Genomic DNA, 24520 nt, shown 5'->3' on the forward strand with positions numbered 1-24520 from the left:
AGAGAAATCCAAGATGCACCCTAATCTGGCCACAGTATCATATCATCCCAATCCATTGAGGGTACCTGTGTGAATTCTCAAGCCATGATCTTTTAATCATGGGTGTTTTGTCTTTCAGAGAAGATTACTTACCAGAATATAACAGAAATAACCCAACAGGATTGAAGCTACTTGACTTGGTTATTTCAAGACCATTTCATGAAGCCATCTGTGTTTTCTCTACAGAATGATGTGTGCAAATATCTTACCTGGCCCAAATAAAGATGGATATTTGACACTTGCCAAGGCTACATTTAATGGAGTAGTGACTGGGACAATCACACTGGTAAAAAACGCATAATTACCTTTATCTGATCTGCTCCTTGTCTGCTGCGGGATGCCAAAATTGTCTGATTTCAGACAATTCTGTATTGTCTTTGTTTGTGAACCACAGGCTAAGCCAGTGGTGCCTAAAGTCGGTTCTCGAGGGCCGGCATCCTGGATGTTTTAGTTCTCTTCCTGGTGGTAGTAACAAGCTCTTCTGCATGTCTTAGGCCTTCTAATGAGCCATTATTTGATCCAGGTGTGTTAAACTAGGGAACTTGAATGAAAAAAAGATGAAGGGCCGACTTTGGGCACCACTGGGCTAAGCAGTTCAAATTCAAATCCAAAAGGACTTTATTAATCCCAAATGGAAATTAAATGTTATGTTTTTATGGTTTAGGTTTGTGCTGGTTTTGTGTGACACCCACATTACGCACGTTGGAGATGTGGTTGTGCTTTTGTGGGTCAGGTGCAGTGATAGTATTGTATCAATCAATCAATCAAATTTTATTTGTATAGAACATTTCAGCTGCAAGGCACTTCAAAGTGCTTTACATCATTAAACACAAAAACACAGAGTTGAACCCAGAATAAACAATCAAAAACATTACATTTCCTGCTGAGTCGAAGTTCTGCCCTTCAAATCGGCAGAGAAAAAAAAAAAGAACAGCGGGGAGGGGGACTCCAACCCGTGCCCTTTTCAAACAATGGGCGGGGGACTCTAAACCCGCACACCTTTTCAACAATGGGGGGGACTCCAGCCTGCACCCTTTTGCAGAGCAAATCAAATCCAGAAGACCTGAGGGGTCTGGAAGGTTGATACAGTAACACCAGATCTTTAATGCCCTCCGATAATACCCTGCAGGCACCCCTGTCCACTGTTTTAGGTGTTTCCTTGTTTCCAATCACCTGACTTAATTGAAGGGATGCTTCTGGAGCATTTGGTGGCCACAGAGGAGGTCATACAATCCTTCGAATCTGGTGTGCTGGAACAGAGACACATCCAAAACATACAGTGCATTTAGATTCACAGGAAGCAAAATTGCCAGTAAATAGTATTGGGAAAATGTTAACAGATGACAAAAGAGTGCTTGAAGCGAAAGAGGCATTACACAGGCAGGAAATGGGAGAAGCAGGGCTAGAGTTTAGAATTATGGCCCAAGCCCAAACCTGACCTCGAAATTTGGTCCAGACAGGACCAGAATTGATGATCGGGTCACATCGTGTGGTGTTGGCTTTCTGTGGCACATTTGATAAATCTGCAATATGTACAGTACAGAGAAAACCAAATGAGAATGTGATCTATAAATCTGTGTTATTCTGATTATGATAGTCTAAATAGAGGAGTAGCCAGCTTACCCTGTTGAGGAAAGAAAGTCAGGAGTAGACGTTCACTAGTCTGTAACAAGCGCAGCACACTGCACAATAAATGCGCATGCAGCTCCGCCCTGCTCCACTCCTATCAATCACACATCCCAGATTATTTGCACTTGACTCTCACAACAGTTACAACAAGCAATAAAATGTTGCATTGGATCTGCTCCAGCAATGGAGCTGGAACATGTTAAATAAAAAAAAAAAAAAAACAAGAGATGTTACACTGCTCACTTAACATCATTAGTCGGGTCTAACCAGACTCGGACACAATACCTGTGGGCTTGGGCCAGATTGAATTTTTTTAGGCTTTATCTAAACTCTAAGCCAGGGGTGTCAAACTCCAGTCCTGAAGGGCCGCTGTCCTGCAGTGTTTAGATGTGCCACAGGTACAAAACACCTGAATCAAATGGCTTAATTACCTCCTCAGTTCTCCAGAGCCTTGCTAATGACCTAATTATTCTATTCAGGTGTGGTGCAGCAGAGGCACTTCTAAAAGTTGCAGGACACCGGCCCTCGAGGCCTGGAGTTTGACACCCCTGCTCTAAGCAGAGGCAAAAGTTTCAGCTTAGCTTAGCATCTTTCTGCTAGTTAACTGTGAATGTATGTTCACTAAACTCTGAGGCTCACCCTGATATCAGCTGTTTCTGTCGGCTGCCATCCAGAGGCTCCACACCGAGTCTTGCTTTACACCTAAACCTCCACAGAGCTATCAAGGAGGAAACGACAACATGAGATTATTCTGGTCTGGCCAAATAACTTGGGAAGTGCCTCAGCAAAAAACAGATATTCACACATCAGTATGAATCACTTTATTCAGTTGACAATATGTATGTCTACTAATGTCAGGCACCTTCGTTTTCTGTCCCTTCAAGCGCCAGCAGGTGTTTCCTGATGGGAGTAGAAGTGATGTCACACTGCTTGTGGACCTTAAGTCACCTGCAAGACAAAGTGTAAGTAAAGGGTAATAGAGTTAAATAATGCAAAACATTACAATGTTAGCCACCGCTGGTCAAGGATCCCAAATGAACAAGTGTGGAGTCTTGAGATCCTCTTTAAAAATCAAAGTAAATTTCAAACATAAAAAAAGCACATTCATGCTATAAATTTTACATAACGTAAAGAAAATGGCTAGTTTGTGTTGTTACTTTACCTTCTTGTCGTAGTACTTGTATGAGTAATCAATTGGTCAGCGTCAGAAATCTCTTCCACTGTTATCTTTAGTGTCAGAAGCTGAAAAAATGTAAAAATCCTTCAATAACAAAATGCTATTAGCCACCGTCAGAGCGGACAAAACAGGAAGAGAAAACAGGAAAAATGGATTAGAGAGCATGTTCATGAGAACAAGTTTATTGATATTGATTGGAGAATCCAGGTGTCTGTTTGCTATTCTTATTCATGTGTGTATTTGTACTTATGTCCATCAATGCGACAAATAAATGCAGCGGAAACATGGTTTGTATTTTAAATATGCTTACAGATTCCTGAGGCCTCCCTGTTTATCGCAAGCAACCGTGTGGATACCAGGAGCGGCCTGTGCACCAGCGTGGGACACACTTTCAACCCCTTCAACATGAAAACAGAGGTGAGGCGGGCTGTTGGGGACATGCCATAATATTATAAATACATTCAGAGATAATCTGAGGGTAATTTGAGGAACACTTTTGCATAAAAGAAATAGCAGCAAACTAGAAGAGCATGCCAGAAAGTGGCCACATACTTAGGATGTTGTTAGCTCACTTGTTATAAATACTTCAGTTAAAAGGACACAGTTTTTTTTTTTCACTGAATTTAAAATCATTATGGAACAAAAACACCACTGCAGAAGATATGTAAATAGAAAAATTACTTACAGCAAACTGTGGAAACAATTACTTCTGGAAGTTATTTTACTGCCTTGATAAAATGGTGATTAATCTCAAATAACAGGTACTCACTGTCTACCCCATATTGTTTGACTCTTTTGTGTGTGTGTGTGTCTGCGTGTTTGCGTGTGAATGTGTGTGTGTAATTTCTTTTCCTCTTCCAGAGCTCCAGCTGTTCGCTACAAAACCAGTTGAGCTGTGTGGTGGGGGAAATTTCTGTAAGGCATGGCAGAGTCAGCCTGAGAAAGAGAGAACTTTACACTGACAGCAACATCCAGCTGACAGGAGACCACACAGGTGAGACGACTGCAAATGAGGGTTTGTAGAAGTGGGGAAATGTCAACGGCTTAAGCATCAAAGGTGGTTTCACAGTTTCACGTACAACCATCCGTTTCTGCCATTCACCATGTCATCTTCCACTCTGTCAAAAGCAGTGAGTGGACTTTACATACAAAATGTTGCAAACTCGTTGCCTCAAAAAAAATTCACTTTCAGAAATTCATGTTTTATGTGCAAGCTGTACATTTTAAGTTTACACCACTCAAACAACTTGATAATTACATTAACTTGTGCAATTTCAGTGAGCATAACTTAATAAAGCATCACTTGATACATTTTCTTTAGTTTGACATAAACAGAATTTCAAAGACATCTTGACATTATAAGATATATGCAAATAAGCTAGTTGACCAAACAATATTCTGAATTGTTACTTTCAGCAAATTTATTTTTATGGCCTACATCACCAACAGCAGCACTATGTTTGTTAACATACATAAAGAAACATGATGTCATCAGAGCTTTTGTTTTTCCCCAACACAAAAGCTGTGTTGGGGAACACAGCTTTTGTGTTATGTTGAACATAACTCAATTGCACAAATGACAATTGAGTTATGTTCACTTGAAATCTTTTATTAAACATAATGCTTTGCTTTATAGTGTAATAGATCTCAATCATTTTTGTTGAATCCCAAAAAATGTCTGACTTGATATTCTATATTTGATCCAAGTTGTCTACAGGTCTTTTGTGTTGAAGAGTGATAACAGCATCATTGGGTGTGCTGACATCCTGCCAGAATCCCAGTTCGCAGAGCAGATCTTTCCCATAGTGAGCTCCTTCAGCCGGTGAGTAACAAACTATCCTGATTTCTCTCAGGATTCACCTGGTGAAAACAGGATTATTTCTAAAAACACTCATTCTCTCTATTTAAATTCATTTGGAACATTCTAGATATGGGGGGTTGTAAATATTAAGGTTAGCTATAAGTTTAACAATGATTTAACAAGTTTTGTACCTTATTCCTAAATTGCATAATTTGGAAGATTTTGTTATTGCCTTGATTTTCAGTTTGCATCTCTTGTTCTTGTTCTTCACACACGTTTGCACGTCTTGCTGTTGGTCATGTCTAATGACCGACAAGAACCAAGTTAAGCCAGGAAGTATGCAGTGATAGACGTTGTGCAATATGCAGCTTTATTAATGTTTTTATTGCAAACAGAAAGTCGTGAACTGGAAACAAAAATAATTGGTGTCACACACATTTATGGGTTAAACCTTTGCTATGTTTTTGCTTCAGTTTTGAGAAGAACTGAACAGTTCAGAAAAGATTTTTCTTTGGTCTGAATTTGGTTATTTGTTCTCACAATACTAAAAGTTATTTATTTCTGTTTATACCCAGATATGATTTCCGAAGGAGAGTCGCAAATGTTCTGCTTGAAGAAATGGTGAGCATAACCATCTTGCCCGGCTTTCCCCTCATTTCAGGAGAGTGCCAAACGGTCAGCTACATGGTGTCGGGTAAGGAGGAAAATGACACACCAATGACCCTGACAGAAGTCATTGAAAGAAGTCAAAATACCAGAAATAATTTCCCTTTCTCCATTTAGATTGAATAAATATGTCATACCTTGTAAAAGTATTAACACCCCTTGTACTTTTTGACATTTTGTTAAGTTACAACTGCAAATTTAACTGGATTTTTAGAAGATAGACCACCACAAAGCAATGTGGTGGTCTATCAGCTTACTATGGTACTTTGTCAGCTTACTATGGTACTTTGAGTTGTAATAAGAATTCTATATATATAGCAGACATCCACTTTTTAACTACTTAAAAAGTGGAACTACTTAAAAAGTTCCACTTTTTAAGTAGTTAAAAAGTGGAACTTTTTAACTACTTACGAATACAAATCGAGAAAGTGTGAGATTCATTCGTGTTCAGTGCTCTGAGTTAATACTTTGTGGAGCCACATTTGAGTAAGATCACAGATATAGGTCAGTTCAATTATGGTAGGTCATAATTGAACTGAATAGACTAAAAGCGATCACATTCAGCACCACAAAATGATTGACTCATCACAGCTATAAAAGCGAGAAAACGCACCTGGCTAACAGCCAGGCTGACATATGAGATTCTAATGTATTTCCGTTTTCTGCTCTTCTGAGAGAAACAAAAGGAACTTCTCATGACCTCTAGTTATACACCTGTTGTAGGTGGTTTCCCCCTATCAACCATCCATTCATAAACTTTTATCTCCAAGCAGTCAAAGCCCAGACCTTCTATATTTGAGTACGGACCTAAATATAGCTCCAGTTCTATATTTAGGTCTGGTCTTTCATTCAGTTGTACCACTGGTTTTTTCGTGCCCCAGTTTCAGGTCTTTAGCAGCCGCCAACAGGTTAACTTCCAGGATTACGCCGTGTTTTGCTCCATCCACCTTCTCGTGTGACTAGCTAAAGAAAAGCCTCCATAGAGCATGATGCTGCCAACACCATGTTTCACAGTTGACAGGGTACAATCAGGGTGACGTGATGTGGAATGTTTGCCTCCACATCAAAATCCCTTTGGTGTCTCCTGACCAGAGCATTGTCTTCCACATGTTTGCTCTGCTTGCTAATTGGCTTGTTGACTGCAGACCTGAGGCTTTCTGTCAGGGTCACCTTTTGCCACGCCTCTACAGAGCTAGATCAAGGGATATTAATGCTTAAGGCAAATCACTGTATCTTCAGAAATGCATGTCAGATGTTTACAGCATGATGTTGTGAACATCTGTGGCAAACATTGCAGCTCATATTTGTGGCAGGTTAGTATTGATTTAGTGATGTAACGACGTCAACATGTTCCGACTCGTTGCATTCAAGTTGTTGTGACGGTATTTCGTCAAGCAATTAGTCGCTGTTAAAAACAAAGGGTTTTACCTCTGGAACCTGTCTGAACTGAAAACAACAACACGAGCAGTAAAAGTAGATAAAAGAAATTGACTGTAACACTAACAATAGATGTAAATTGTACCTAGGAAAATGACAGCTTTCAGGATAATGTATTCACTTTCAAATTTAAGGTACTGGTATGGACCTATTGGTGCTTAAAGCTACCATGCTAAAACTGGGAAGCTTGTAAGTCCCCAAATCAGGACAATGAACAATTACTGGTATTGAATATCTTTAGAAATCCTCCAAAACCCGCTCAGAAACCCGACGCCGGAGTTGAGTGTCTGGTGCGTCTCATTTTCAGCCCATTCCTCTTTCGCCGGGGGGGGGAAACAGAGCGGCGTCTATACAGAGGGTTTACACAGTGCAGCACAGGACAGCTAATTATACCCTCACAYGTCTCCCACAAGGTGAAAAGTTTACCCTTGCAATAAGACCCCCCCACCACTATCAACAGTAGAGCTAAATGGTGGGCTTTCATCAAGTTGCAATAAAACAAAATGTTGATGCGCTTTCTCAATGACTACCATTAGAGTAATAGTAACATTTTGTATGACTTTGTGTACTTTAAAGGAAATGTCAGCACAGAACGGCTTGCGGCTGTCAGAAGCAGTAAGCTGATGGGCCCATTCAGAGAAACTATCTTATGTGGAAGTAAGTACCTTCACTAATACCGCTTGAGTTCCGCTTTTGTATTTACCTTTATTTAAAGAGTAATTAGTCACCTTTTCAAGTCAGACACTTTGATTTTTGTGGACAAATAGACTGAAGAGGCGCACTAAGAACTGTGTTATGAGTTTTAATAAACTTGCCGACATATTACAGGGTCACTGTGACGATTTTGCAATTTTCTCTGACAATGTGACTAGATAAAGGCATAAAAACAATCATTTGCAGCTTTCTTTAGCTGTTGGAGCTTCCTCACATAAACTGTACATTTACCAAGTAACTGCTGTTGGTAGGACTTTAAAATGTGTTGCTATTAAAACTGAAAATAAAAAAATTAAGAGCTTTTTAAAAAATAAGAATAACCCTAGCAGTGATATACAGTCCTTAAAATAAATAAATAAAAACAACAGATCATGCATTCAGTGTTTTTAATTCTAGACGTAAATGTTTTTCATGTTTAAAATAAAAATAATTAAAAGCAACAACATCCTTGACTCTTCAAATTATGGTTTTAACCATTACTTGAATGGGTTTCAAGTCATTTGTTTTCCTTTTGAGCTCCAGTGTGGTGGTTGTCATTGTGTTCGGAGCACACAGAAATATTAAAAAGTATATATTTACAGAATTTTTAACCAAACAGAAGAAATATTAAATCTTAATATCTAAACAATATGAGACTGAAACAAGCAAGTGGTTATGGAAATGTACATTAGGAACCCTGGTTGTACATGATCTGATTTAAAAAAAAAAAAAAACAGAATCAGTGTCTAAGATAAATTATGATTCAAAGCCCCACGATTATGGCGTTTCATTCCTGTGTTGAATAATCTGCATGTTCTGCTCTGATTTCTTCAGAAGCTTCTGCAAGACAGCTGATGCAGCTGAAAATCTTCTCTGTGTGTCTGATGTGTGCTGCTGCCTTCCTGCTGCCATCTGTGGCCTCTTTATAAAACCAGGTTGTACCACCGCGAATCATCGCTGGAGACACATGGATCCTCCTGTTGTAAAACTTTGAATAATAAATACCACCAGCCAGATATTATAGTGGTCATCGAGCAAATAATGTGAATCGGTATAAACTTTTAAGTGCAAATGAAGATCTTCCAGGTATTTACTGAGGAACCAGTTGGGGTTATATTTATAAACTAGTTTTTGGTGTGTCTGTGTTTGTTTTTAAAACGTCAATTTTCCAGGCACGTACTGCTACAGCACAGTCAGCTTACTATGGTACTTTGAGTTGTAATAAGAATTCTATATATATAGCAGACATCACTTTCAAAAAAAATTTGACTCCGCAATTAAACTTTCTAATTGTTGCTCGGAATGTAAATTTGGAAAAATTCAGGTGAATTTAGTTTTTTTTTTTTTTTTTTTTTTTTTATTCCTGTCGCAATTCCCTGATTTAGGAATTTTAAAAGATAGTCCTCAAAATTTTCTCTTACGTTCTCTTAAACGTCCAAAAATAGCCAACCCTGAACCACACAGACAGTAAACACTTTTCACTGAGAAAGAGGCGAGTCTGGATCCCTCTGCGTCTACTGGCTGAAGCTACTGTCATGTGACCAGTGACGTCAGCGACGAAATGGCAGCCTCCTTGTTTAGTAAATTGACACAAGGTCCGAGCTGGTAAACAAAAATACGCTTCGATTTTTCTCACCGGAGCCACCTTTGAGAGGCGGAAGAGCGGGTGTGTATTCAGTGTTTCGTCGTAGCGGTGCTTTAGCTAACCTTGCTTCAGACGGTTCGAGCTTCTCCTCACAGGGGGAACTGCGGGCTGTTTTCAGATCGGCTATAACCAGACATGGGTCTGGGATCTGCTACTCGCTTTAAAGCAGGTCAAAATCGGTCTCTTTTACTGGGAGAAACCAACGCTTCTTTACTACTTCCACACGCCGCCACACCCACCACGTAATTCATAAATGAGTTACTAATATCGTCGGCCTGTTGATCCTGCCAGCACAGGAATAAACATTAAAAAAAAAACCTCCACATACATTTCTACGCCACAACATATTTACTTATTTATTTATACTATACATGATGAATAATAGCTGCTAAGTTATGAAGGGAATGGGAGAATTCATCTTATTTATTTTGTGAACTTGTAAACAACATTCTCATGCAGAGCTTTTAGCCAATAGGAGAGCTCATCGATGAGGAGCATTGGACGTGATTGGTCTGTTTGTGGGTATTTTCTGACGTCGTGGAGTGCCCCCCATAAGTTAACGTGGACTTGGTGAAAACAACGTACAGGTGCAATAATTACTAATATCGCTTCGGCGACTGCCAAAAGGTTTGTCAAAAAAGGCGATTGTTTCCTTAGCAATCGCCTTTTGTGAAGGATGTTATGGGCAGTCTGCATAATAATCCTGTATTAAATTGAAGCTTTTAATTAGTATTTAATGTAATAAAAAAAAAAATTTTGGGGGGTGGTTGTATTGTCAAAACAATTTACAGCAGTAGTATATTATGCTGAGAGTCTAAGCAATCTCTATAATCCATTCATTTCACTTTATAAATTAAATGACCGAAATAAGTACATTTTCTGATGACATCCTGAGTCATTGAGATGCACCTTTAATTTGTACGAGTTTGTCTGTGTAATATTTAACCCTGACTGCCGTCATAGTTGCTGAACTGGCACATTATGGCAGATTAAAGATCCAGGTGTGGTCTGTGACTTTGAGCTCCACAGAGTCAGTCAGGCCGAGTGCTGCAGTCGACATGGCTTCTCAAAAGTCAGGTAAAATGCAGCTAATTAGCAAGATCCAAGAAAGGATGGACATTTTTTATCTTTACCACTTTTCAACTTGTAAAACGTCCTCTTAAGAAAGTATTTGTTTTTTTAATTGCTCAGTCAGAAAATATGTGATTTTGTTTTCTTGAATGCAGACACAGCTATGTCTCCAAAGATCACTGGGGAGCTTCTGCGGCTTCTTCGGCAGGCGATGAGGAGTTGCAAATATTTCTCAGAGCCGATCCACGCTTACATAGTCCCATCTGGAGATGCACATCAGGTATGAGAAAAAAACATGCACGTTATTTACACAATACTTCCCAATTTAAGTATAATTTTATGTATACCTAGAGATTAGGCTAAAATGTATGGAGGGAATTTTTGCTGTGCCTAATTCGAGAGCATTTTGTATTTTTTATTCAAAACTTTTAATATTTGTGCTTACATTTTTATTTCAAAAGCAGGACTTTACATCTTTCTTCTCAAAACTTGTAATGTTTGTACTCACAATTTTAAATATTCACTGTGCTTTCTTAAACTTTTCCTCCTCGCACTCAAAATGTGTCTCTGCTCGGATCAAACCTCCGCTTACAAAACCCACAGACATAATAAAAGAGTAGACCCACATTGGCTTAAAAATAGTTTATTTTGTGGTTTGGTTCCCAACGTAAAAGCTGCAGTATGTAACAATATGTTGTTGTTTTTTTTACACATCTGTTAAATCTGTCAATGTGTTGTGATTGTGTAACATAAGACAGACACTGTGAAAACATTTAGCTCCTCTCCCTCCTTGCTGTGGTGCTACTGCCAACTTCAGAAATACACAGTTGGATCAGAAGCAACCAATCAGAGTCAGGAGGAGGGTCTTCTCGCTGTCAACCACACTCGTGTAGGCACTGACTGTAAAACGCTGATCTGAGCTTGCTTTTGTCTTGCAGAGTGAATACATTGCACCATGCGACTGCAGACGGGAATTCATCTGTGGATTCAATGGTTCTGCAGGTAATGCTGTGCTTGGATGTGAGCAAGAAGCAAGCAGTCGCTCCAAGCGTCTGCTGAGAATCACCTGCTTTTAATCTTTTCATACGTTCAGAAAGACTTCCAGGTTTATATCTGTTCTCATCTTCGTCTCACTGAGTCCAGCACCCGATCTTACTGTAGGATTATGTAAAAACYGGTCCGTTTAAAAAAAATTTTTGTTGAGACAAGCCTCGCTTCAGAAGCAAGCATCTTTCATAATGGAGCGAAGACGAGCTCACTGGTTATCTTCTACTGTAATCAGAGATTTTACCGTTTAAAACTGTGTAACACGGCTCCTCAGACCCGGTCAGTTCGAATGTGATCCTGTGTGTAACAAAACACAAAGGTAAGCAGCTCTTTCGTTCTGCTTCATTATTCAGGAACAGCCATTATCACAGAGCAGCACGCTGCCATGTGGACAGACGGACGATATTTCCTCCAGGCCAGCCAGCAGATGGACAACAACTGGGCTTTGATGAAGATGGGTGAGCCTCCTCATTCTTAAAAAGAAGGGTCAAATTAATAATAACAAATAACAGCATTGTAAGCATCTTTAAAACCTAAGTTAGCTGTAAAATTCAAGTTGTACCGTGCTGCTTTTACATACTTCCAGGACTGAAGGAGACACCGTCACAGGAGGACTGGCTGATCAGCGTCTTGCCAGAAAACTCCAAAGTGGGAGTAGATCCTTGGATCATCGCTGCTGGTATGAGACGTTGGTTTATTCCCTTTGCCTGTCAGGCTTCCTGTAGCACCTCAGAGTGACATTTCTTTATAGAAGATGATGCATGTAGCCGAATTAAGACCCACCTCAGGGGCCGTCGTTAATCCTACGGCCTCCAAGACGAATGTTGCTTGTTGAGACAAATTGGTACAAATTAATTTCAGTGTAAAGTACGACTGTTTTAAGTTTTTATTTTAGTAATCATATTCTCTGTTGATCATTCTGATGATTAATTGAGTATTCGAACAAAAATGTAAAATTCTGCCATAGTGGCAGCCGTAGATATTGGCCCAAATTTTCTAATCTGCACATCCTTATCAATTCTGTATCTTAGAAAATGAAGTATAAAAATTAGGAAAATACCATCTGACGATCACAACCAGGCGTTGAATTCTCGGTCGAGCTGCCGGAGCCACTGCTTGTGTTTTTCTTCCTTCCACTCCTCTTTTCTCGGTGGTAAACACAACACCATGGTTTCTCTTTGACGGCATCATAGATGCTTTCTGCATTTCAAATGCAGCCTGAAAAACCGACAGCTTCCCTTGGTCTCTGACCAACTGGCTCATATGCACAATTTGGAGGTGTGTGCTGTTTTCTCCAGCTCCAAACACGCCTAGCATGTGCACTCTTCCCTAAAAATATCTGATGAATTGTAGCCAGAGATGTGTTTGCAAGACACACGCCATGAATAATGAACCACTGACGGCACCAGACTCCTCTGTGCAGACGTTTTCCAGTCCTTCCAGGAAGTTACAATGGCAACTATTTACGCAAATCCCCTCATTATTCGGAAATTTTGTGCAGACTTGCGATTCTCAACTATCATCACAACTTTTCCGCAAATATGACCAGTGCCCTTAACGCTTTCTTTATTTCATTCTATTCTGATCACTGCAGCTCGGCTGAATTTTGACCAGTCGCTTTCGCCGGATCCTAATTTAACTTCCTGTCTTATGACATCTCTGCGAGACAAAAGCATGAGTGGCACGAAACTGTAACATTTGCCGTTTTTTTTTTGTTTGTTTCGTTTTGAGTTTTTGCAAAGAAAAACATTTTTAGATGTGCTGTTAGGAGTTGCTGAAACTGTGCTTATGCACTTCAACACATATTTAAAATAAATTTTTATTGTCACAGTAGAAAGAGCAAATGGTCAGGGAGGAGACATTAGACCAGAGGCCAGCAGTGGAGCGATGAGGCAGGGTCTTCTCAGGTAAGGAGGGATTATAACGTGATGAGATAAAGAGGAGGAAAGGAAAAGTTATGTGCAGCAATTTCAACTTTTGTTTAAGTCAATGTTCTGGCAAAAAGAAAACTTGAATAAAATTCACAACTTTTTGATAAAAGTGCAGCAAAATCAGTGATTTTATGCTGCAACAATCACACAAAAAACATTGCAACATTCTGGAAGGACTGGTGTTTTCACCATCAGCATCATCATCATCAAGCACGGTTTCACCACTGATGCTTTGTGTATGTTTAAAACCGTCATCAGGAACTCCCTCACTCCACTACGAGTAATCGGGAGCGCGCCCTATGAGTCCCTGCTGAAACCAACTACGTTTGTTTTATCTTTTTTTTTCTAATGTCATGTGATGTCATACTGCCGTTTTAGTCCGGTGTGACAGTGACCTTAAACCATATCGAGTCATTTAAAGAAAAATAAAAAATTATATTAAAAAAAGATAAAAGCGCATCTTTTCTAAGAAATACTTGTGCACAAAAACTTGTGATGTTGTGTTTCAGACCAGTGGAAGAACATGTCCAACGCGCTGACCAGTGCTGGCCACTCGCTGGTGGCCGTGCAGGACAATCTGATCGACGTGGTCTGGACGGACCGGCCAGAAAGGCCGAGCACGCAGCTCCGCACCCTGGGACTGGAATACACCGGTCAGGCATCGACACTGCTGCTCCACGCAGGATTAGTTTACAATAGTAGAACGAGGTTATGTTTGAGTCTCAAAAAGTTTTACAAATAAGAAAAAAAAAAAGTCTTCCCTCGTTGTTTTTATTGTTTTAAAACATTCCATGTGCGATTACTGTCTGGGTAGTACTCGGTACTCTGGGTTGAGGATGCTGTCCTACCTGCAGGTATCTCCTGGCAGGACAAGATCACGACGCTGCGAGGCAAGATGACGGAGAGGAAGATCAGCTGGTTTGTGGCTACAGCTCTGGATGAGATCGCATGTACGTTAAGTTGGCAGAAATGCATCCGTTTTAAAATAGTTAATCACAGTCGAAGCTCCTAGTGATGCACATTTGTCTCAAATAGTCTCTTGCTGGAGATTCTTTGATCTGAGGATTTCAGTCGCCCACTAAAATGCCGACTTTATCGGGTTTGAGTCACAGTTATTCAAGATTATTATCAATGACAATGGCAGTTTGAACAAACAAAAAAGAGTCGTGAACAAACCAAATCATTTTCCTTTACGCATACTCTGATGGTGGATTAAAACGTAAATATTGCTACCTAATTTTGCTTATTTTCTGGTTTTGTTGACTTGATTCGGTGCGTTTCATTTTTCAGGGATTTTCAACCTGCGAGGTGCAGACATTAATTACAACCCAGTGTTTTTTGCGTACGCCATCGTCGGAATGAACTCCATAAGGTAACGGCATGACGTCGCAGCCGCAAACTGGCATCAACTCTAAAGCTACTGAATTGCGCTACAAGTGCTATTGTTGTAAAAACTTGATTTTTATAACAGAAGAAACAACAATTATGAGTTATTATGGCTACATAGCTAAAGTAGATATGTCAGTGTGACGTAACCAGGAAGTATGTAGAAGAGGTTTTATTTCACCTAAATAAATCCTCTGAAGTGAAATAAAGTAGCTAAAAAGCTGTCAAAAATTACATTATATTAATATCCACTCTTAACTAATTAATATCTAGGAGTCTGGAAAGGGTTTCAAAATCTTTTTTGACTTTTTAGACTTCAGGCCTCAACTGCCTCAGTTTTGTAATTGCATTAAAACATTTGAATATGACAGAAACACAGAAATAGAATAAATACATAAGGGGTAAACACTTTTTCAGTCACTTTTTGCACAAGTAACTAGATATTTTCTTAGCATTTATGCATTATTATTATACTGTATATGTAAATGTATAAAGCAGAACCTATCTTTAAAATTAAAGCAGTGCATCAGTATTTTATGAATCTTCTTTATGAATGAATTCTTCCCCCTCACATCCATCCTTGCTTTTAGGCTTTTCGTGGACCTGAAGCGGCTGTCTGACCCGGTGGTGCGGGACCACCTGCAGCTGGACTCCCCCAGCCGGCCCGAGCTGAGTGTCCAGACCTTCCCGTACGAGTCTGTCTACACCGAGCTCCAGGCGATCTGCGCCGCGCTCGGCCCCAAAGACAAAGTGTGGATCTGTGACAAGGCCAGCTGCGCTCTTACGCAGGTCGTCCCAAAGGTGAGAGAAGACTGGACGATTTGTTCAGGACACGATCAGAAAGGGAAGTTGAACTCAGTTCTTAATAAGTGAAGTTGAACTCGGTTCTTAGTAAGTGAAGTTGAACTCAGTTCTTAGTAAGTAGGGGAAGCTGTTTGTTTACATCCTCATAGCAGCTGTTTCAGGTTCATGGCGATTTGTGTTGCTGGTTTCAAAGACGTTATAGGGAAAAAATCCCACATGCATCTCCAGGATATCAGTTTTGAAGTTATTTTTAGATGTACAACAGTTAACTCATTCCTCTAGCAGTCTGCACAAAAAAGGCTTACTTGTTGATTTGCTGATAATTTAACTAGCATACTTAAAAAAAATATGCACTAAAATTGTTCTGAACTTTAAAAAAAATTTAAAAACGTTTTTTGAGCTTAGTTTTCTGTGCAATCGTTAAATTAGAACAATTTGGATTGTAATTATTAGAATTAAATCCTGAGATACTTGGTTTTTTTTTTATGAATTGTGTATGATTTATTTCTCAGCTAACGTTCGTTCTATGTTTAATACATTTTTACTTCATTTACATTAAGGTATGTATCAAACCATTTATTTCTTTTGTCATTTCACAAATAAACATCAGTTGATGTATATATTAAAACACTGGGACTGATAGAAGGTGTATTTTCTTTTTTTTTTTTACTTGTCGATTAAATTAAATAAAACAAAAAGGGAAAAAAATGATTCAAAACAAAAGACTGATTTGTGTTGTCTCTTAATAATGTGTCTTTTGTCATTTAGGCTCATAGGACTCCGATTCCCTACACTCCGCTCTGCCTCTCCAAAGCCGTAAAGAACGCCACCGAGATCAAAGGCATGAAAATGGCCCATGTAAGAGATTTTGAACCTTAAAAAAATGTAATTTACATAAAATTTGAGCCATTGATTTCCTCTTTAATTCAGTTCTGTTTAAAAAGTCAGATGTTTTTTTTTTTTTTGTTATTTCTCTCAACAGATCAAGGATGCTGTTGCTCTTTGTGAACTCTTTGCTTGGTTGGAAAAGGAGGTATTCTTTTTCACAAAACCAATCTGTCAGTAAAAAGTTTTACATAACTGGAGACTCACAGGCAAGGGTCAAGCCTGGATCAAGATTGGGTCTTTTGGTTCTTTGACACTGGGAACACTTTGTTCAAATAGATGCCTTTACGTCACTTAGTTCCACTCAAACCTATAAGTGTGCCAGTGTTGTTTTTTCACTCCACTTGTCGTCGCTTCGGCGGCTGTTTCCTAGATCCCCAACGGCAACGTGACTGAGATCTCTGCAGCCGATAAGGCCGAGGAACTCCGCAGGTGATTTTCAGTTTTCCGTGTCCAGTTTGTGACGTCAGTTCAGTTCACTTTGTGTCGCCTTTAATTCCACAGAAACCTGAAATGTTCCAGGTCTGAATAAGTGCTATAAAAGGAAAGAAAAATATATGTTTGAGAATTCTGCCCTGCTGTCTAAAATATCCATGCTTCCTTTCATTTCTTCATCCTTCTCTTTCCTTCTTTCTTTACTACAGTTTTCTAGCAAAAGCTTAAGGCTGTAGTAATATCTGCCTTACACTCATAGTAAACATTTGTATTCAGAATTTAAGATTGTTCTGTTGAGGACTGACTACTTTGGTACATTTGTTTCTGGAAAAGTGTGAAGGTTTGATATTAAAAAATGAATAGGAACCCTGATTTCTGCCTTTAAAAGATGTTGTGTCAGGACTTGTTAAATTCACCGATCATGAGCAATATCGCCCTCTACTGGACTTTTGAACAAAAAAACGTGTCCACTGGAGGTGTAAAAACACGTATTTTCATAAAACGTAGTTTTTAAATAAGCTTATTTATTTCAGTATAATTCACTGACAGTGGTTTGTAATTTAGATTTTTCGGCGCAGTTTAGCTTCCTAAAGCTTGGATATTTTAAAGCAGTGTGTGCAGTGAATGAATTTCTCTCTGTTTTTCTTTCCAGTCAGCAGAAAGACTTTGTTGGCCTCAGCTTCCCCACCATCTCCAGCGTGGGTCCGAATGGAGCCATCATACATTACCGGTCAGTAAGGAGACCAAACAAACAGGCAAAACATATTGGTGGAATAATTTTGACCTTTGACCCAGCTAACCCACAATCCCTTCTTGCAGACCCCTTCCTGAAACCAACAGAACTCTTACTGTGAATGAAGTTTATCTGATCGACTCTGGAGCTCAGTACATGTAAATATGTTGCTGTTACATATCAGTAGTTTTATGACATGCTTATATCTACTGAAATGAACGAACAAGACAATTTGTGTTGTGCGTTTGCCAGCGATGGAACCACAGACGTCACCCGCACCGTGCACTTTGGGACACCTTCCGCCTTTGAGAAGGTGAACCGGTTTATTGTTGTCAAAATGGGTTTAACGTATTGGTTCTAATGACCCAGTCCGTTGTAAATGTGGATAACTTTGTGTTTTATTCCACCTCAGGAATGCTTTACTTACGTGCTGAAGGGACACATAGCTGTCAGCGCTGCCATCTTCCCCAATGGGACTAAAGGTGAGCTCTGCTTCTCTAGGAGAGATTGAAGTCACTCATTTTGAACTCTGATACTTTCTGGAAATCTATCTGGTATTTTCTTCTTCTTTTTAACTACAAATCATCAGTAAACTGGCATATTACTGAGGACTGGTGAAGGTTGACTTTTGCACAATGAAGATGAAATTCCCTACTTCACTTGACCTCATTTTGTACAACTTTCACTTTGATATTGAATTTTGTTTTGTAATTTTTTTTTGTCAAAAAAGTAAAATTTTGTTGATTATAATTGCACTATAAAAGCACTAAAATGATAAAACATCCAAAGAGGTGAATATGTTTTATAGGCGCTGCATGTACTTTGGATTTTAAAGTAGAAATCTTCAAATTTAAGATAACTACTTTAACAATATTACAACAGCTCTGTAATTAAATCTGAGCTGGAAGCTGCAGGTCAGACCCAGAGAGCTGCCCACAACATCATAACCACTTCCAGGGGTTCACACCAAGGCAATTATGTTTGTAAAAAAAAATGTAGGAAATACATACTTTAATCTATAGCTTTTTCTCCGTGACTAACTGCGTCCGTGTGTCCAGGCCACCTGCTGGACTCGTTTGCCCGAGCCGCCCTGTGGGAGTCGGGACTGGACTACCTTCACGGAACGGGTCACGGCGTGGGCTGCTTCCTCAACGTCCACGAGGGGCCCTGCGGCATCAGCTACAAAACCTTCGCCGACGAACCTCTGGAGGCCGGAATGATTGTCAGCGATGGTACAACACGGGATGAGAGGGAGGAGGCGGGATTAACGCCACCAAACTCAGAGAGGCGGCGGACAGAAATGACACATTTCTAATTTTTTTGGTTTTATTCCTTTTGGTTTTATTCCTTCAACTGCGAGGCTTTGAGTTACTACATTCGGAGTCCTTGGAAATGTTTAGCATTTCGGGGTTTTATTAATAATTTTTCAGTCTTAGATAAGTTTTGGAAAAAATGAAAACTGAATATCAAACTAATTTTTTAAAAAAGAGAAAAAAAAGTCTGATTATTATCTATAATTTCTACTTTAACTTGTCATAATCAGAGTTTAACATTTAAGCTGTAATATTTTTGGAGATTTTTATATATATATTTTTAGTTTGTTGATGACGACCCGCTCTTGAATGCTCCCTTGTTAAAAAAAATCTAAATAACAGTGGGTTTTACATCACATCTTAACCGCCTGATCTGAGCAACCTCGGCATTAGTTGATATTTGAGATATTTTTCGACGTTCTCCAAACACAACCTTATCCTTCCCTTGTTTATGTGTCGTTTTTCTAGAGCCTGGATACTATGAAGACGGATCGTTTGGGATTCGTATTGAAAACGTGGTCCTCGTTGCTCCCGCTAAACCCAAAGTGAAAACATAAATATAATCTCAAAAATCAATAAAACACCACCTCCAATCATCATGTGGTGTAATTTCTGCCTTCTTTTCTGTTTTTCTTCCATCTGGGGTTCAAGTACAACTACAGGAACAGGGGGAGTTTGACGTTTGAGCCTCTGACTTTGGTTCCTGTCCAAGTGAAGATGATGAACACAGAGCTGCTCACCCAGAAGGAGGTGAGAGAAATGTACATCGAATACGTCGATTTTAGAAAACTGTCAGCGTCATATATTAGACACATTGAGTTTACTGTAATCTGATGTGACTCCAAGCAGAAAAATTCACAGCAAATTTAAACTTGTAAAACCAACTCTTGATTTTAACAGTCATGTGATGTTCGTGATGCACGATTAAATTAAGCAAACGCTTCGAACACGTTTCCGTTTTCCTCAGAAATGTTTTGCTGTCGGTATCTGCGGTTTCCGTCGACCGTACAACTCCACGATTTGACATTTCCAAAATAAATTTGCTTAACCGAAACGCACAAATTTTGAAAAAAATAAAATATATTCTAGTATTTCTATAAAATGTCTTGAGCTCATCCAAATTAGTTTATTTCACAAAACTGCACAGGAAACACTTTTTTCGCGCCACATGAACAACAGCATGTTGCCACCAGCAAAAACCACTAAGTAGAACCGACAGGAAGTAGTCAGAAGATCATGTTCTGCCATGTTTTTTTATGTCTTATAGCGTGAACAACTTATTCCAGTGTGATTTTTTTTATTTTATTTATTTATTTTTTCGCGTTTCCTACGTAATGGAAACACTTGTCTTTTCGGCATTAATGGGACATAGACAAAGTTTTGCACACATTTAGCAATGGAAACGCAGCCGGTGTCCTCATGGCTTCTCCACCCTTGTGTCCCCGCAGAAGGACTGGGTGAACGAGTACCACCGGAGGTGCAGGGAGGTGGTTGGTGCAGAGCTGGAGCGGCAGGGCAGGATGGAGGCTCTGCAGTGGCTGGTCAGGGAGACGCAGCCCGTCGTCTGAGGACTCCACGTCCTCTCCGCCTCCGGCCGCTCAGTGGCTGCTCTGCGATAACCGTTTCACTTCTTCTCCCCTCTTGTCTGTGATCCACGCTCTGCTTGCCTTTTTTAAACAATGCCACCAGTTTTATTAAAACCTGTTAATAGTCACTTCAGATTCTTTTTCTATTTTATGTCTCGGAAAATGTGACGGTGATGTTTTTGAAGATTTCGCCAATCCTTTCCATTAAAGGTACAATGTGCAAAATCGACTCTGTCGTCAAAGGTGTTTGTAAGTTGTTTCGTATTGAATTTATTAGCTTAGTTTTAGTTTCTAAATTTGAGGAAACGCAGTGGAGCAATGCCGACCGATGGCATGGCTCCCTAAACCATCCCTGACTGGAAACGTCACCTGGATTCTGCACCTCTCCCCTCCTCCTCCACTTGACCTTGATTTCCAAATAAAATGCAACAGCTCCTTTAATCTGAAATGAGGATTTTGTACCACTTAGTCCAGCTAAGTTCAGAAGCTAACGTCCTGGATATGTTTAACTATTGAATTCATGACTCCAGCAACGTTCATGTCTTTTGAATCTCCCTCCGAGCTCTTGAGAACCTTTGGCTTTTTTTTTCTTTCTTTGGCTAATTTCTCTCCCAATTTTTCCTTTCACACAACTTTCCACGAATGCTTAAATGCAGCACTTTGTGTACCTGGAGCTTCTTGTGTTTTACTCTTCTGTGGAGCGTGTCAGTATCTGCCTGCTGGACAGCTGTGCAGTCAGCAGACTTTCCCATGATTGTGATAAAATGTTTCTGTATTAAAAATCTAATAATTTTTTTTGCTTTTATAACCAATCAAGCTAAACCTGATGAAGRGTCACAGCCAGTCCTCCTCCTGGCATGAATAACTCCAGACTGTGTGCATCATGTTGGTCACTGACAGAACCAAGGTGTCACTGTTTTCATAACAACAACATAATAAATGTTACAATAATTGTTTTATTAGTGTTTACACATGAGTTGTATTTAGGCTCTATAACAAGGTATTTTTAAATCAATTAATCTAAAATAACTAACTTTTAATCAGTCCAAATTAACATGGCAAAACACTGGGCTGCGAAGCAAAAACTAGACTTAAAAGGAAACGATAGGAAAACATGTTTATTGTATCACAACTATCCATTTCAATGTTCTTTTCTAAAAGAAAAAGCTAAGTTAATGCATTTGTCCTTATGGAGATAGGTTGTGGGATTTTTTTTTTCCCGTTTTAAATATAAGAATTATACGACCATGACTACCATTTTGAGTCCGGGTTACCATAAAGTTAAAACTTTTTCCCAGGCTCTTGCGTTTTTACTCTGCGTTAATTAAACGCAAGATGAATCCTTTAACCTACAAGGTTCTGATACTGGACAGCGGACAAAGCTACAGACGAGATTAACTTCATAGCCAATACTTTTCTTCTACAGCTGCATGTAAAACATGGGAGGGTCCAGGATGAATCCGCTGCTCGGGTCGCTGGCGTACTCCCGTAACGACGGCGGCATTGTCAGCAAAGTCTGCTGCTGCGGTCTACCGCTGGTGGTGCTGGTGGCTTTTTTGTGTTCCTCCTCCTCTTCCTCGTTCAGTCCCACCGGCAGAGGGTTGCTGTAGATGAAGTAGACCCTGGAGTTGTCCTTTGCAGCCTCCGGTCTCCTGAAGAACGCCAGAGGGTTGACGAAGCTGGTCGACCGCTTCACAGCTTTGACCGCCACCGGATTTTCCGGCTCGCCGCGAGTCACGGCGCTCTCGTATATAAGGGCTCTCTTTGACTGCCTGAGGGAAAATTCCACATTTAAATTTACAGCACAGATCCCTTCGTATTCATAAACTCACTGTGAAAAAGGTGAGCCGAGTAAATACAAGCAATGGTTTTTAAATGAGGATTCCTTTATTGGAGGGGAAGCTAACCTTTACTTTTTTAAAAAAAAAGTAATTTCCTCTTTTATTAAACCATGAATTGCCTGTAAGTAATGCACAGTCACATAGAACCTGCCTGAGAGCAAGAATTAGATTTCAGGAGGCATCATAACGCTTCACAATCTTAAAGCGGCAGTGTTATTTCCAGGCACTGAGTGTAGCACAGTCAGCTTAACGTCTTGAAACTGACTCTGTCTCTTTAAGAAGCTCCTGCTCTTGCCGACACTCTTCCTTCTACTCCTCACCACAACAACATTTCTCCATTTAGCCTTTATCAACATTTCCACCAGCATTGCACTGAGAATTAGCTTCCACTAGCTCAGCAGACGGGCAGCTCCACCAGGTGTTTGCTATTTGCTGCAGGCCTCATTGCCACAGTTAAAGTTAGTGTTMATTTGTCAACAATAAGAAAGCAACTTGAGGTAAATGGCATCCATAGGAGAGTTTCAAACAGAAAACCACAGCATGACAGACATGACATGTTAAAAACATTAGATAGCTGATTGATGCCTGTGGGGAAGTCTTCTGTGGACCGTCCAGACARAAGCGAAACTGTTTTGRAAGATGACTATCATAAAACCACGGCTGCGATTTAGAAAGAGAACACCATGCGAAAGGGCTGAGGCCTGCTTTGYTTCTTCATGACGTGTGATTTCTGAAGTCTTCGGTTTGTAAACTTGTGGTTTACCTCACKTGAGTCATGTAGCAGAACAATCGTAATCGGTCAACTTCTCAATGGATCAGCAAAACAAAAATGAAAATTTTCTCATCACCTAAGGGACTTAAATCCGATTCAGACTCCGTTTCATGACCTGAAGCAGGTTGTTTCCAATTTGGCAGAATAAAAACCAATTCTGTTATACAGAGCACGTCAAAATCCCTCCACACAGCAACGTAAATGACTTATTGCCACCAAGGGTTGGCACAGCCAGTTAATACGGTTAATGGACCATCACTTTTCCACATTGGACCAGGCTGGTTTGGAAAGATTCTTCCCCTTAATAAATAAAATCATCATTTAAAAAGTGATTCTGTTTTTTTTTTTCCTTTAGTAAAGTTATCTTCGTCTATAAAATGTATTTGATGATCTGAATCATATAGGTGACAAAAAAGAAAAACATTTTATAAGGTTCTGTACAGTGTATGAAATTTTCTTAAACTCATTTTAAAAATTTCTGAAGAAGTTAATGGAATTGTCCTGCCTTTGTAAAAATGAAATTTGGATAAAGATTAGACTTTTTTTTGTCTTTTTTTGCTTTCAACATAGGCCAAACTTTCCATCTTAGAATCACTTACAACTTTCAGCTATCTAATGAATCGGTTAATTCTCCTCCTGATTATAAAAGTTCATTCTTACAGTCAGACAACTTAAAACGAGTGTCGTGTTTAACAGAACAAACACCCTGCGTATCGAGAAAACGCCAAAGATTGAGCGTCAAGCGTTTAAATCAGAGAGACGGAGCTCCAGRTACATCAGCGTGTCATKCCAACGTCGACCTCTAACATCTTAAAGGTGTGAAGGAGACTTTGCTGACCTGCTGCGGCTGTAGCAGATGCTGACGCAGTACAGGCCGGTGACGGCGAGAACGAGCGAGGCCAGGCYGATGAGGACGATGTTGAACACTCTGACCTCTGGGGTGCCACAGAAAAACAAACTAACATCTCACAGAAACTCCTCTGTTTGAAATCATTTCTACGTTTGCTCTACCCACCAAACACGGGGGCGTCCGCCTCCCCGTCCTGCGATTCGAAACCTRTCGTCCTGTTCAGATGGAGTCTCTCCGCCATCGGGGCTCGGCTCATTTTGCTGCCATCGGCGTCCAAAGCTGGGAAGAAAGACTCCTCCGAGTCTCCCCTAGCCAGATTCAAGAGAGATCCCCGACCATGTGACTCAAGCGGTTCGGCCGCTGCCATGGCGACACCCTCCCATCTTTTGTCAGTTCCAGTTGGACACTCTCTTTGCTGCCCGTCCGCTGGCCCGGCCTGTTTACTGCTCATTATTCTGCACAGCTTTCTGGGGGCACAGCGAGGGGAGGGAGATGCCATGCTTGTTACACTGTAATGGGATTTGAGTGGTGACCTAGAACCAGTGGGTTTGCAAGCTTCCATCCACCAAAACAAAAAAGTCATGCCGTAAACAGTAAACACAAAGTTTGTGCGGCTTGTGCGTTCAAGTCGCCCGGAGTTGTAATGCATGAAAAGTGACACAAAGCCAAAGTTAACTTAAAATTTTTATACCTCAGTGATGAAGTTGTATTTATTTATTCTACCATCAACCAGTTTTTAAATATTATTTTCATATCTATGCAGAGTATCTGATTTTGCT

General features: G+C 40.0%; 4 protein-coding genes across 5 annotated transcripts in view; 3 read left to right on the forward strand and 1 right to left on the reverse strand.

The window, feature by feature from the left end:
- LOC103462430 (uncharacterized) overlaps positions 1 to 1511 on the forward strand; it is a 7870-nt gene extending 6359 nt beyond the window's left edge. The window contains exon 5 of the mRNA XM_017303787.1: positions 1496 to 1511. Coding sequence (XP_017159276.1) covers positions 1496 to 1511 — 16 coding nt within the window. The remainder of the gene's footprint in view (positions 1 to 1495) is intronic.
- Positions 1512 to 2504: 993 nt separating this feature from the next.
- Positions 2505 to 8460, forward strand: LOC103465098 (uncharacterized). The gene is made up of 7 exons (XM_008409695.2): positions 2505 to 2630; positions 3158 to 3262; positions 3707 to 3839; positions 4553 to 4667; positions 5222 to 5340; positions 7326 to 7406; positions 8277 to 8460. The coding sequence occupies exons 1-7, from the start codon at positions 2520 to 2522 to the stop codon at positions 8369 to 8371; spliced, it is 759 nt and encodes a 252-aa protein (XP_008407917.1). The 5' UTR covers positions 2505 to 2519; the 3' UTR covers positions 8372 to 8460.
- A 340-nt stretch (positions 8461 to 8800) lies between these two features.
- Positions 8801 to 20507, forward strand: xpnpep1 (X-prolyl aminopeptidase (aminopeptidase P) 1, soluble). 2 transcript variants are annotated; one of them, XM_008409584.2, is made up of 20 exons: positions 8801 to 9108; positions 10314 to 10438; positions 11097 to 11160; positions 11559 to 11663; positions 11792 to 11884; positions 13646 to 13789; positions 13991 to 14086; positions 14427 to 14508; positions 15113 to 15323; positions 16095 to 16184; positions 16309 to 16359; positions 16585 to 16643; positions 17299 to 17376; positions 17466 to 17537; positions 17632 to 17692; positions 17792 to 17861; positions 18438 to 18611; positions 19161 to 19237; positions 19344 to 19442; positions 20141 to 20507. In XM_008409584.2, the coding sequence occupies exons 2-20, from the start codon at positions 10322 to 10324 to the stop codon at positions 20258 to 20260; spliced, it is 1863 nt and encodes a 620-aa protein (XP_008407806.1). In that variant the 5' UTR covers positions 8801 to 9108; positions 10314 to 10321; the 3' UTR covers positions 20261 to 20507. The 2 variants fall into 2 exon arrangements, with proteins under 2 accessions (XP_008407806.1, XP_008407723.1); XM_008409501.2 differs by lacking the exon at positions 8801 to 9108 and adding an exon at positions 9830 to 10164.
- Positions 20508 to 21214: 707 nt separating this feature from the next.
- Positions 21215 to 24137, reverse strand: LOC103464924 (uncharacterized). Its single transcript, XM_008409376.2, has 3 exons — positions 23907 to 24137; positions 23730 to 23826; positions 21215 to 22050 (listed from the first exon to the last, which is right to left on the reverse strand). Exons 1-3 carry the CDS (start codon positions 24106 to 24108, stop codon positions 21699 to 21701), a joined length of 651 nt encoding a protein of 216 aa, XP_008407598.1. The 5' UTR covers positions 24109 to 24137; the 3' UTR covers positions 21215 to 21698.
- Positions 24138 to 24520: the final 383 nt, after the last annotated feature.

Source organism: Poecilia reticulata, linkage group LG1 (genome assembly GCF_000633615.1).
Source record: "Poecilia reticulata strain Guanapo linkage group LG1, Guppy_female_1.0+MT, whole genome shotgun sequence".
Taxonomy (NCBI): domain Eukaryota; kingdom Metazoa; phylum Chordata; class Actinopteri; order Cyprinodontiformes; family Poeciliidae; genus Poecilia; species Poecilia reticulata.

Excerpts from the sequence above, each read along its gene's own strand:
- xpnpep1 (XM_008409501.2), top strand. Across the intron at positions 11,161-11,558 it reads TGGATTCAATGGTTCTGCAG|GAACAGCCATTATCACAGAG; the intron begins GTAATGCTGTGC and ends TTCATTATTCAG. Across the intron at positions 16,360-16,584 it reads TTGCTTGGTTGGAAAAGGAG|ATCCCCAACGGCAACGTGAC; the intron begins GTATTCTTTTTC and ends GCTGTTTCCTAG.
- LOC103465098 (XM_008409695.2), top strand. The coding sequence starts at position 2,520 with ATGTCAGGCACCTTCGTTTTCTGTCCCTTCAAGCGCCAGCAGGTGTTT. Across the intron at positions 3,263-3,706 it reads CCTTCAACATGAAAACAGAG|AGCTCCAGCTGTTCGCTACA; the intron begins GTGAGGCGGGCT and ends TTCCTCTTCCAG. Across the intron at positions 7,407-8,276 it reads AGAAACTATCTTATGTGGAA|AAGCTTCTGCAAGACAGCTG; the intron begins GTAAGTACCTTC and ends TGATTTCTTCAG.